Source organism: Malus sylvestris, chromosome 13, assembly GCF_916048215.2.
Source record: "Malus sylvestris chromosome 13, drMalSylv7.2, whole genome shotgun sequence".
NCBI lineage: Eukaryota > Viridiplantae > Streptophyta > Magnoliopsida > Rosales > Rosaceae > Malus > Malus sylvestris.
The window spans coordinates 10,778,610-10,792,051 of record NC_062272.1 but is presented as its reverse complement, the minus strand read 5'-3'; the positions used below and the strand labels follow the sequence as shown (position 1 = coordinate 10,792,051).

General features: G+C 38.7%; 1 protein-coding gene across 3 annotated transcripts in view; it reads right to left on the bottom strand.

Annotated features, from left to right (window-relative positions):
• Nucleotides 1-387: 387 nt before the first annotated feature.
• LOC126595103 (uncharacterized) overlaps nt 388-13,442 on the bottom strand; it is a 48,091-nt gene continuing 35,036 nt past the window's right edge. The window contains exons 41-63 of one of the 3 annotated variants that reach the window (XM_050261446.1): nt 10,438-10,596; nt 10,169-10,332; nt 9,903-10,083; nt 9,553-9,822; nt 9,247-9,453; nt 9,103-9,157; nt 8,312-8,442; nt 7,240-8,199; nt 7,079-7,155; nt 6,176-6,629; nt 5,986-6,072; nt 5,468-5,623; nt 5,190-5,374; nt 4,412-4,939; nt 3,637-3,814; nt 3,403-3,545; nt 3,190-3,316; nt 2,853-3,074; nt 2,140-2,496; nt 1,853-2,011; nt 1,477-1,758; nt 932-1,175; nt 388-838 (exon numbers count right to left, since the gene is read on the bottom strand). In XM_050261446.1, the coding sequence (XP_050117403.1) occupies nt 1,029-1,175; nt 1,477-1,758; nt 1,853-2,011; nt 2,140-2,496; nt 2,853-3,074; nt 3,190-3,316; nt 3,403-3,545; nt 3,637-3,814; nt 4,412-4,939; nt 5,190-5,374; nt 5,468-5,623; nt 5,986-6,072; nt 6,176-6,629; nt 7,079-7,155; nt 7,240-8,199; nt 8,312-8,442; nt 9,103-9,157; nt 9,247-9,453; nt 9,553-9,822; nt 9,903-10,083; nt 10,169-10,332; nt 10,438-10,596 (5,229 nt within the window). In that variant the 3' untranslated portion in view covers nt 388-838; nt 932-1,028. Of the gene's footprint in view, nt 839-931; nt 1,176-1,476; nt 1,759-1,852; nt 2,012-2,139; nt 2,497-2,852; nt 3,075-3,189; nt 3,317-3,402; nt 3,546-3,636; nt 3,815-4,411; nt 4,940-5,189; nt 5,375-5,467; nt 5,624-5,985; nt 6,073-6,175; nt 6,630-7,078; nt 7,156-7,239; nt 8,200-8,311; nt 8,443-9,102; nt 9,158-9,246; nt 9,454-9,552; nt 9,823-9,902; nt 10,084-10,168; nt 10,333-10,437; nt 10,597-13,442 lie in introns of those variants that run through there. The other 2 variants (XM_050261448.1, XM_050261449.1) reach the window with 2 other exon arrangements.

Sequence of the window (13,442 nt, the reverse complement as noted above, 5' to 3'; positions counted from 1 at the left end):
TCATCTCTTCTCCAATCCGCTCTCTTTATTTTCTCAGTTTTTTTATCTCCCTTATCTTCTCTCTATCTCGTCCGATCCTCTCTTCTTTTTCTTTGCTTCAATCATCTTTTGTTTTCTTTCCTCCTCTCCTTTTTCTCCCTCTCATGCGACCCCCTCTTTTTAGATATTTTTGTATAATTTAAGTCGTAAGATTTAAAAATTTTAAATCGCAAACCAATCAACTTTTTGAGTCCTAAAGAAAATTGTTTTCAAGAAATGTTTTGAGAAATGATAAAAAATTTCAAATAGGATAACAAATAGGCCCTAAACTTTTCTTTGTTTCTGGTATATTACGTAATAGTTGGATTCCCTAGCGGAATCGAACGAGCATGAAGCAAAGAGATGATATACAACAAAAAATTACAGCTCTTATACTTGAATAGGTGAGGTTCTTTTAATTGTCCCAACTCCGAAGGCGCTACACCATAACATAAACACACGGTGCAACGCAATCACTAGGATTTTACTTCCTAAACCTTATCATACATCGTGTTCATATGGCACCGGATATACAATTGGCTTTCAAAATGATCGGCACGATCACCTTCGGTAATCGGTGCGTGTACATCGACTATTGTAAGATATATACATAGAATGTCTGAAACCTATACATATAGGTGACCTGGTAACTAATGGCAAATGTATGCGCTATATATAAGCCTTGTACTAAGAATCGTATCGATTGTGTTTGAGGCTAACACCATTCATATCCATGTCGGAATTCGACCACGAAAATCCATGTCGGCATTTATTACGTCGTCCTTGTCACTGGTCCTTTACACCGCTTCTTACAAAACACCTGTATGGAACAACCTCACCGTTGTTATAAACCTAAGCACCCACGAAGACACCAATATGATAATTTTTCGTTCAATGATCACAACAAGAATACCTGTCAGACGGTACGAACATCTGAGCATGCAGGATTGTGACCGGACCACAGCAGAATTCCCAAACACCATATTTCCTCACCATCAACGATCTCGGGATCAGTTGAAGCGGCTGCCAAAAGTTGAACTACGAGGAATAGATGCCGGCACCTGTCGGGGCGACCCTGGTTCTTTTGATGTAGCTTCAGCACTGGTGTTATCGACAAATGGTGCATATGGCAATGTCATACTCTTTTTCAGCATTTGCTGAATAGCATTGCAAAACAAGAAAGTTCATGTAAAACGTCAACCGTCCAGTAAGAATGTCACAAAAGTTGAGAAGAATATCACAAACAAGAATCCCGCAGAAAGATATCTGTATCTATCAGCAACACCAATGCAACGGTGTAAAATACTTTCGATTTTTCTTTCAGTTTGCGTATTTTCGATTTTCTTTAGTTTGTATGTACAAGTTTGGCATTCCATGGTCAACCAACCTTGGACAAGTTAAAAGTCAATGCAACAACCTGACACAACAAAGCTCATTGATATGGCATTAAAATCTAACCTTTGGTTTGTTTGGTCCATAAGTGTTCATTGCTCGTTCAATTGATGAGTACACGTCAAGTGCTTGGGGGGTATCACGGAGGCACTTTATGATACGAACGTGTTCCTTCATCTCTGATTTATCTTGTAAATAAAGAATGACCCGTGAAGGTGGAGATTTTGGATGGTCCTTTTTCCCGTACGACTTTTCCATTATCACCAGGTCATCCCAAAGTACATCCCACAATACAGAACACGGATCCCTAGCAGGGTTGAACTTCTTCTGAGCTACATTGAAGGGTTGCTGAATGACAAAAGTTTCAATGTCATTGTTTAGTGACTTATAGATGATAGGAAAGGACTGTAGCACTAGGAATGATTCTAATCTGCTAACTTACTTGCAACAGTATCGCTCTTCGATGAGTGACTAGAAGAATTTTTCCTTTGCGTAGTAAAGAGTGATCTTCGTAAGCATCTGATAGAGCAAACTTCCCACGTACTTTAAACAGATCAACCTGGAGGAAAAATGAGCCTGATTCCGCCAGCTGCAATATAGCCTTCATGACCAAGAAAAAGAAAGTTTTAGTCAGAATGAGCAACAAAGAGGGTATCAATAAAACTAAACCAAGTTCAATTAATTAAAAAAAAAAAAAAATTACTGACAAAGCAGTCAAACAACTAGTACCTGTCCCTGTGCTTTGTACCCATCATATGGTCGAATCAAATTATCACCACCGATTACACGAGGCAGCCTTTTGCGGAGGAGTTGCTCATCAGAAGTTATTGCTGATGCTATCTTCATTCTCATCGCATTGGCACCCTCAGTAGTTTTTGACAGAAGATCTAGAACCCCGCTCACTGGTTGTGCAGCTGCACCTATTAATCCTTTCCCAACACCTTGGACAAAACCCTCAACACCAGAATTTTTTGCACCTTCAAGCGGCTTTGTCAATATGCCAGTAACTCCTCTAAAGAGGCCTTTTGCCAATGCTCCACCTCCCTCTCTGAGAACATCACCAAAGTCCTCTACACCCTTGCTTTCCTGAAAAGTGAAATTTATGAAAAAAATAAAAAAAATAAGTACAAACAGTCCAGCTTATATAGCTTTTAATTTAAATACCGAGATTTAGCAGTGTCGAAATTGCAATGAACAAGAGCTGGAGAAGTACAGCCCAAGGAGAGGATGGTACATTGCATTTGCAACATTCATTACCATATATAAACAAATTCATGTAAAAAAGATTATTTTAAAAAAAAATCAATAACAACTTCCCACGTGTAGACCAATAATTGTTTTATCTACCTCACATGTATTATAAGAACGTAACACAGTTGCAACCATAAAAAATTGTAACCAAAAAGACCTTTGGCATTAATGATATCCTATTTTAAGCAAACCTTTCGCTGTCGGCTTTGAATGAACTTCTTATCAAATGATAAGGCAGCCATGCCCTTGCTCATATGTCCAAGGGCACTGCTTGCATTGCCCAATATGTCAACACCAGATAGCAGTTGAAGAGGTTGGCCTAAAAGATCCTTTTGAGCGTTTGAAATAGCAATACTAATCATTGAACTCTGCCTCATGCACACGTTCTCATTAAACTTTTGGTATATCCTCACCTAAAATAACAAACGTAAATACTTAGGCCAGCCAAAAGCTTCTAGGATGAATTCCAGAAAGAAAGAAAAAACCATGAAATCACAAAACAGCAGGGGGAAGAATCCCAACGCTTACTGGCATATTCTCAGTGTTCCCCAATGCAGTCATCAAGGATGCCCAAAAGCCAAGGACACCTCTTGGCCGCTGACTAGGTGACATAGCCATTGACACTTTGAATCGAACCTCTGAAATGCTAAGAACTCTGCAAGTACAAGTAACATTATTTAAGGGAATTACAACTAAATGTAGTGAAAAACAATGATAAGATAATTTTGAGTCCTTGAATACCCAATTTCAATAATCGGATCAACAGAAACAGCAGTTGTTTGAGTATCAGACAACCGACTGAGGTTGACCTGCTGAATCATCTCATGAAGGCGCCAAATGATTGGCTCATGAATGTTTACCAAAAAGGCAGAGTTTTCAGGTCCCTGAATAATCAGTTGCATGTAATTAACATAAACTGGAGAAAAAATAATGAGAAAACCTTCTTTCGGAAAATTGTAACTTTCTTATATTTACCTGGAGACCGATATATGGATAGACACATAGATCTAGTGACCCATTTGATTGCATTGTGATTGAAACTTTCAAGATATAGTCAGTATCATCTCCAACTTTCTGAGGTCTAAAAAGAACTGGAGTTGGACTAAGGGGCAACTGGTTATCCAATTGTATCCCCCGCATTCTAAGTTTGAACCTGAAAACAGGACACAAAAAGGCTTCCAGATTTAATAATTTTCGGACATTACAATCCTGGTAACTACACATAATACTAAAAGAATCACAATTTTAGGCCACAGTAGTTGATGATAATGTTGCATCATTTAGCATTTTTTTTTCCTAGATGTATTTATTAGCTTTTGAACTTGATATGTATATGTTCACTATGTTACAGGACGAAGATTGCCCCTTACAGGGTATGAATCTGAAGAAAGCTGGGGTTCTACAATAAAACCATTAGGGTGTTCCTCCCATCAATGTGAGATTCATTCTCAATACTCCCCCTCATGCGTGCAAGTTTTCGAGCCTAGCATGTGGACAACACAAAGCGAGTGACGTGGAGCACGTGTTGCCGCACATGGAACATCCTGCTATGGGAGTAGCCCAACTTATAAGCCCATGCAAGGTCCCTCCTCCCAACAATGTGAGTTGTGTGATTCATTCTCAACATTACACAAGTAGAATATCATTACAACAATACTCAAGGTTTTCAACAGTTATGAAAACTGCACCCCACTGACTAATAACTTAAACAAAATTGTTCTCCAAGCCAAAAAATTGAAAGCAAACTTACCTACTGATTCCTGAACCTAAGCCAGTTGAATATGCACACACAAGATTCTGGACCGAAAGGTACAAGATTTCTTCGGGTGTATGGTCAATAATGGATATCCCAAGCTCAGCAAGCTCAATGATAACATGAAACTCACAATCAGCGATCACCGGTGATTGTTGCTGTATAGAAAGCTGAGACAGAGGCGATGTGTGGCTTGTACTCAAGATTCCAGAAGGATCAATTTCTGGCATCCAGTCACTGATCTTGATGACATTCACTTTCTCTTCTTTTATTACAGTAACACGTAAAGCTTTAGAAGGCACATTTCCCAGATGAATGGGTTGGTGATCAGAAATCTCATCAATATCATACTTTCCTGATTTTAATGGGTCTTCTCCCTCAACCAGGATCTCTAATAAACGTCTTCTGCCAAGATCTTCCCATAAAAAGGAAGCTGCTGTATTGGGAAGAAGAACTTTCCATGAATCGTTGGTACCGTCCACTTGCTGAATTCGGATGGGTAAAAACATGGAACGATTTTCAATCCTGTTGATCGAAAACTATCAGCAGTGGACCAAAAAACAAAGGAACACATGCATACAAGTAAAGGAGAAGAAACCATATTTATGAATTATTGTACTGTAATAAGAAAACTTCCATATTAACAGACATTGCAAAGTTCAACAAAATTTCACCTTCATAAAAAAGAATTAACTTCCTTATCTTACGATACCTATGATAACTATATTCGCTCTTTCCATTTCAGAAGCCTTCATAAGACACAGTGAACTGTTACCTGTAAGGACTAATGGAAGAGTTTGGACGGAAAACAACTTCATAGCTTGAGTTCTTAGCTCCACTTCTTACAGCTATTCGAAATTGAAGTTGATCATTTCCGTCATCCTTCTTCAAGCAAACACGCATGACACCTTCACTAGAAACACTAAATGGTGCACTCCATTTGTAATCATCCACCCGCACCTGATAAGAATAATAAATCCCATATGGGATTCAGACAATGTATGCTATTCATGCATAATTAGTGAACATGAAAGATTATAAAACTTCACTGGCCTTCAACAATTCGACTTTGGCACTAGAATGCCAACAAAAGGGCTTTGGAGAGTCCGTGGGATGAATCCATGCCACGGACTGAGAATCACACTGTTGCAGGCAGAGTCTGTAACCAACTCTATTAATAAACAAGGTGTGGGGCTGGAAGTGGACAACCTGAATATTAACCATGGAGCAGTTGTTTATTATTATTAACATATACCAAAGAAACTTGACAAATGTGTAGCCTATGAGTACCATCAAGTACGAAAAATTGGGACTAACAACAATAGCTTTTACTAAGGAGTAAGGAACCTCCAATGAAAGGAACCTTCTGTCCATTCTAAATATGCAGATGGCCTGGTGAAGAGAATCTTTCATCATTTTTCTTTAGGCTAAGAGTTATCTTATTTTCTGTAATCCGGCTTCAGAGCTAATGTTTTACAGACTAATTTGGTAAGTCACTCATCACATTCTTTCTAGCAGTTCCTTGGAGGAGAAACATTAAAGATTTAAGTCGCAAGATGTTTAAATTCAACCTTTGTTCTGTCTGAGGTCATGCTCAGTCTCGCTGAAAGCTTGTAATAAGATCCATCTGAACTGAATACTTTTACATCAAGCCTTTCCTGGAAAAGAAAGTTCAAAGATCATATGATAGAGAACAAATTTCAGAAACTGCGAAGCAATACTCATGAAAAGGAAAATGATTTGATGCTCTATTGAAATCACCTTCTTTTCCAGTTCAAAAAGGGATATCCCAGGACTGTAAATTTCTGAATGATGCATGGCAACAGAAAGCCCCACTCGTGAGGACAAATACACATCTTTTTGAGATGGAAACAGCGAAGCCCCACTACGGCTAGCATAATCTTGTGGAGAAAGCATGTTAGGAACAGGACTAGTGTCCTCAATAACTTCAAGTACTTGAATGTTTCTCCTTGTGGCAGAATGCTTCCTGTCCCTAGAGTTTGTGGGACTTCTCAAGGCTGGTGTTGCAGACTTGACTGCCCTGGAAAGCATTAGAGAGTCCGTATCTGCATTGTCTGAAGGTTCTACTTCTACCACTCGATATGCCAAAGAAATAGATGAATCATTAGTAATCCAGTAGGGAACAAAAAATTTTATTGTTTTGGGTGCAACAGTGGTTCCTCCCATCTCACGTTCAATACTCACGCGCAGTCTCCTGCGAATATGATGGTAATGGAGATAATGAATCTGATAATTAATAAATTACGTGTTACACAATAAATGTTTAAATTTTCCAATAAGTAATCATTTCAGACATACCAATGAGACATCATCCTAGGACATTATAAATGGCACACAACTGTAGAACAAAAAATATGAGGAAACATCATACAAAAAATTATTTCCAGCATAAAAACCTAACGTAGCATAACAGCAAGAGATTCTGAGTTGGAATCCTTGCAATTAAACCTCTTAATGTTCATTGAAAACCATGTGTTGGGTTTCATGCTGGTTGACAGAAATCCACAAGGGAGAAGTGTTGAATATTATATGAATTTACTACATCCTAACAGGTTAAGCTTTTGGGAACAACAGTACAATAACACCTTTTACAACAAACAAACAAAAAAATGTCAAAGAAATCTTTTCTCTGGAACCACAAACCTTTTACTTTTCTGGTGAACCATCCAGAATGACGAGACATGGTCATTGGAATAAAGATTCAAAAGAAGAACGGGGTCCTGCCAGAACAACCATAGTTATTAAACTCACAATGGTATGGAGATATAACAAGCATGTTACTTATATTTAGACAGAGCTAGTACCTTCTCCAGGACCCAACCACCCTCGACAAACAACGTTAGATACAAAGGTTTCTGAATGTCCGCTGAATATATATGTACACCCCCACGTGAAGAGATCATACCATGCTGTCGTTCAACGCATTTTCCATCTCTTGTTCTTTCCCAGATTGTGAATTCAGCTGGACAGGAAAGGCGATTTTCCAACTTCATAGGAGAATGGACAGATATTTTCCAGTCATAAACAGGTGCATTCAGTTCAGTATGAAGTGCCGAGGCATCCGCCCCGACACTAAGCCAAAACTGTTTGTTTATGGTACTAGTACAACACAAAAGTATATCCTTCTTCTCAAGCTGATTCAACTTGAAAGTAACATTTTGCAAATTATTTTCCTGCTTTGAAGTATATTGTCTAGAAAGTGAAACCTGATCTATAATAGTCAGGTCCTTTCCATATGTATAACCAGTACCCACTGCCGCGAGAGAACCCCATGAATATGGAGGCTGAGGATGATCAACGGAAGGACATATTTGTAAGCACTGGTCAGAATCACTAGATGTACTTCTCCAAGGCAAAATAAAAGAACTCCCAGGATTTATGCTATCACTTCTTCTTAGAGAGGAATCACGACCTTGAATTCTAGATGCATGACAGACTGAAATTTTCAACTTAACATCAGTCTCATTTACAACTGTTGCAAGACCCCTGAATATTGCATGCTTCTTGCCATTTTTCACAACAACTTCCAACGCCATGAAATCATTCTGTAACCATTTTGGGACAACTGACAATGGAAGCAGTGACCGAATGTTCTGCCAAACACCATCCGGGCCAAGTCCAACAGAGAAACCTATGTCTCTATCGGTTACATTTTCAGCCTCCAGATCCCTTTGAAAACTTGGAGTTGTTTTCCTCTCGAAATAAGAAGTTGAAACCAGCAGGCATCCACATTCATCCATGTCTTCGGTACTGTTATGTCGAACCTTTAAAGTACAACATCAAAGAAGAACCAAAAAGAACAGTCAATTGCTAAGACAGTACATGTACACAACCAATGACACCGATCAATGCATAAATAAGGTGCAATATGCTCACCCTGCCCCTTAGTGGATGTGATACTACGTTCTGAACATCATGACCTTGATGAAACACCCTAACTGAAGCCATTTTCCTCAACACATTTGCACCTTGCCCAACAGAAAATGAGAGTGCACCCACAACTTCCCCTGTATCATTGTATTGAGACCATAACAAATGCATAAGAAATTTGCCTCCAGATGATTATATTCAGTAAGAAATTGCAAAGAAAACGGGAAAATAATGATTAATATGTAGTATCATATCCTTCTGCATGAATAGGCCCAAAATATCCAACCAAAAAGATAAAGAAAAACGAAAAAAGATTCAAAAGAGAACAGTCGTGATACATTTGTCAAGTACACATGATTAATAAATGAACAGGAAAAAAAGAAAGCAGTTAATACAAAGTGAAGCTCGGATTTGGTAAAAACCTATCCAAAAAACACGTTCAGAGCAGCAACAGGTAGTTATCAGAATATATCATAAACATGCAAGATGGAATATGTGTTGAGAATGAATCCCTTATTGATGAGAGGAGGGACCCTGCATGTGCTTATAAGTAGTTGGGCTATTACCCATAATGCCAATTGGTTTTATGGTGGAACCTCAACTTTCTTCAATATGTAGTAACAGTGGGAGAAGATATTCAACATGCTGAAGATTTCATTCACCTCTTGAATAAAAGGTTTATTAATTCTAGATAAACTAGTGACTCAACAACCTAAGTGCATGAATCAATATATGTGGATGCAAGTTCAAAACAAGAAAGAAAGCATAATTCAGGGAAGATTGCCGATAGTACATACCCTTTCCTGCTTTTGCTGCAAGGTTTGTCAGCTCCACTTCCACTTTAGCTGGGCCCTGCAACACTTGTACACTCAAGCTTGGAAACTTTAAGAATAAAAGAGTGGGAGGAAAGAGTAAAATGCAGTAATAACTATGTCAGAAACCTTCCGGGGAACTTCAAATATGAAAAGTTCATTCCATTCCGCTGTGCCTTCATACAAGTTATTGAATTCTGAAACTGCAGGCTTAACACATTTTGTCCTTGCACTTTGAGGAAAAAGTTTTTGTTGATCTGTTGCTTGACTATCAACAACAAGGCGCAAGGCACAGAAGAAATTATGGCTGTTACCATCATCTATAATAGGTAAATCCTGCAAACAAAAGAATCAATCTTATCTCCTGAAATTAGAAAACAAAATGACACAACATTTAAGGTAAGAAAAAACAATAAATTTAACCACAGTAACAACCTTGGCTTTGTGTATCTGTATAGCAACATAATAACGTGCTTCCTTAGATTCATCTACAACATTTAACCTATCAGAAAACCTTGGAGGCGGCACCCATATGGAAATGTAGTCACCATGATGTAACCGGTCCACTCTGTCTGAGTTTTCCTCAACTCTTTTCACATATATCTCACACCCAAGTTTATTCTCTACAATTACAGTCTGAAAGTCATCTTCATCCAACGCAAAGAGAGTCTGGTCCTCTCCTTGTCCACATAGACCACCAGCTTCCTGCAAAGACACAATTTGGTATTCAAAGTCTTGTTAATACAGGAAGCATAGGTACACAAGAAATCAAACCTAGGTATTACCTCATTTATCTTCATTGCTTTCTGTTCAAGTTCTAATTGTCTTTTCCACGAAAGAACACTCCCAATAAAAGTTTCAAGGTTTGCAGCACTGACATTTAAATTAAGGATACTGGTGGCAGCAATACGCACTGTCTTCCCAAATTTTGATGGCGAGTGCACATTAGTATCATAAGTTTCAAACCTTGACAAAGTCAACAAAAATAGTTCCTGAGTATTACAAAAATTTAATTGAACTCAAAATCAAATAGAAAGAGCTCATATTATACTTGAATATTCCATCGAAAGGCTCCACAAGTGGCTCCCACGCTTCTAATTGAGTATTGAATGTTGATGCAGCAATAGACGAAATCAGTACTGCATTCATAGCCTCCAGTCGGCCATGTGTTGCAAGCTTGATATTGGTGATTGTTGTGTCAAATAGTGGTTTCATCTGAAAAATCGAAGTTATCCAACACAACCAAGACAACTAACAGTATGAAATGAAAACCACCTTTACATCAGTTTCCACATTTAGAAATGTGTTTATAAGACGTACCATTCCACATAAGCTGTCTAGAACAGTTAAAGAGAAGCATCTCAGCTTCACCTCTGCTGTTATATTTTCCCTAGTCTTTGGCTTCAAGGAATCACCAATAGCATAAGCCAATCTGCTTGATGGTTTTTTCAAATCAGCCCGTGCAAGCAAAGTGGAGGCCTGCAGAAACAGAAGAGAGCCCCAAATTACGTAAAAACTTGTATAGTTATGGCACAGTAAACATAATAAGTTAAATACAAACACATCATTGTAAAATAAAAATAAAAACTTCATATGAAGGCAAAAGTTACTTTTCTCTCATAATTTTTTTACCAAACTTCAGGCATGGTAGCTGCAAACTTACATGACAGATTTAGACCGACAGGTAACCAAATATTCATCTAACAAGATCTGGCTTCTTTCTGTTTTTATTTTTTTAATTTTTTAATTTTTTAATTTTTAAATTTTTTAAATTTTATTTTCATAATCTTTTCAATGAAGGACATGAAAGGAGTAATTCTTTGGGGGAGTAGAGTAACTCAGACGAGCGTATAAACTACTCCTTTTACCGCCGAATCAGGAAGGAAGAAGTGGTTGTAGCTTTGAAAAAGATGAAGCATAGAAAAGCAATGGGCCCAGATGATATACCGATCGAAGTGTGGAAAGTCTTGGGAGAGACGGGTATAACATGGCTCACAGACCTTTTCAATAGGATTTTGAAAACGAAGAAGATGCCAAATGAGTGGCAAAAGAGCACTTTGGTGCCTATCTACAAGAATAAGGGCGACGTACAAAATTGTATGAACTATAGGGGTATTAAGCTAATGAGTCATACAATGAAGCTCTGGGAGAGAGTCATTGAGCATAGATTGAGGCAAGAGACATGGGTTTCGGACAACCAATTCGGGTTTATGCCAGGACGCTCATCCATGGAGGCAATCTATCTCTTACGAAGATTGATGGAAAGATATAGAGATAGAAAAAGGATTTACACATGGTCTTTATAGATTTGGAAAAAGCGTATGATAGGGTCACAAGAGACATTCTTTGGAGGATGTTAGAGAAGAAAGGAGTACGAGTAGCATATATCCAAGCTATAAAGGATATGTATGATGGAGCAAAGACTGCTGTAAGAACTCATGAAGGACAAACCGAAAGCTTCCCCATAGCTGTAGGGTTACATCAAGGCTCATCCTTAAGTCCTTACCTTTTTGCATTGGTAATGGATGAGTTAACGGGACATATTCAAGATGATATTCCATGGTGTATACTTTTCGCAGACGATATAGTGTTGATGGATGAAACTCAGGAAGGGGTAAATGCGAAGCTTAACCTTTGGAGAGAAGTGTTGGAATCTAAAAGTCTTCGCCTAAGCCGATCAAAGACAGAATATATGGATGCAAGTTCAGTGCAAATGGAGGCCCAAATGAGTTAGGGGTGAGGATCGAAGATCAGGAAGTACCAAAGAGCGACCGCTTTCGCTACCTAGGATCTATCTTGCAAAAGAACGGAGAATTAGATGGAGACCTCAACCATAAAATACAAGCTGGATGGATGAAGTGGAAGAGTGCATCCGACGTATTGTGTGACCATCGTATACCACTGAAGCTCAAGGGAAAATTTTATAGGACGACAATAAGGCCGGCGACGCTGTATGGCACGGAATGTTGGGCAGTGAAGCATTAACACGTACATAAAATAGGTGCAGCGGAGATGAGGATGCTTCGTTGGATGTGTGGGCACACGAGAAAGGATAAGATTAGGAATGAGGATATCCAAGGTAAAGTAAGAGTAGCCGAAATTGAAGGAAAGATGAGAGAATCGGTTACGGTGGTTTGGACATGTGCAAAGAAGGCCTACTGACGCTCTAGTTAGAAGATGCGACTACGAGACAGAGATCCAAGGCCGAAGGGGTAGAGGAAGACCTAGGAAAACTTTGGAAGACTCTAAGAAAAGACTTAAGAGTACTTGGATCTAACAGAGGACATGACACATAACCGAGCGCAATGACATTCTAGGATTCATATAGCCGACCCCACTTAGTGGGAAAAGGCTTTGTTGTTGTTGTTGTAATTATTTTTAGATATAAATAACAAGATATTCGATGACAAGGCAGGGCAGTGGACTTTTTGGAGCTAGAATAAATATTTAGGTTCTTGAAGAACTTTGGTGACCAAGAATTTAGGGCAGTGGACTTTTTAAAGCTCACCTTGTGGCAAAGGGCTTTCATCAACAAGAAGGTGTTGATTTTCAAGAAACCTTCAGTCCAGTTGCTAAACCGGTCACAATTCGAATTCTTCTTACACTTGCTGTTCAATATAATTGGTTTTTAAACCAATTAGACATCAGCAATGCCTTCCTTCATGGAGATTTAAAGGAAGATGTTTACATGCAACAACCTCCAGGCTTCATTGATCCTCTTTCTCCCAGTTATGTTTGCAAATTAAGGAAATCTCTGTATGGTCTCAAACAAGCTCCTCGGGCTTGGTTTGATAAATTGTTTCAAGTTCTTCAACAACTTGGGTTCAAACAATCTTCATCTGATGCTTCTTTGTTTGTTCTCAATGGTCCTCAATTGATTATTGTTCTCGTTTATGTTGATGATGTCCTTGTTACTGGCCCCAACTCTCAACTCTGTCAACAATTCATTCAACAACTTAGTGCTAGATTTCTAGTGAAGGATCTTGGTTCTTTACATTATTTCTTGGGCTTAGAAGTGCACAGATCATCCAAAGGGATTTTCCTTCATCAAACTACGTATTTGGTTGATCTTCTCAAGAAAACCAATATGGAACGTGCAAAACCTTGCTGCACACCTCTTAGGTCCAAGAAACTGGATCACAATGGGCCACTCTTCTCAAATCCCACTGAATATCGTTCTATAGTTGGTGGATTACAATATCTTACTTGGACTCGACCGGACCTTGCATTTGCTGTCAACCAGATATGTCAATTTATGCATGCTCCAAGGGAACAACATCTTCAAGCAGCCAAACGAGTTCTTAGATTCCTTAAGGGTGCGTTTG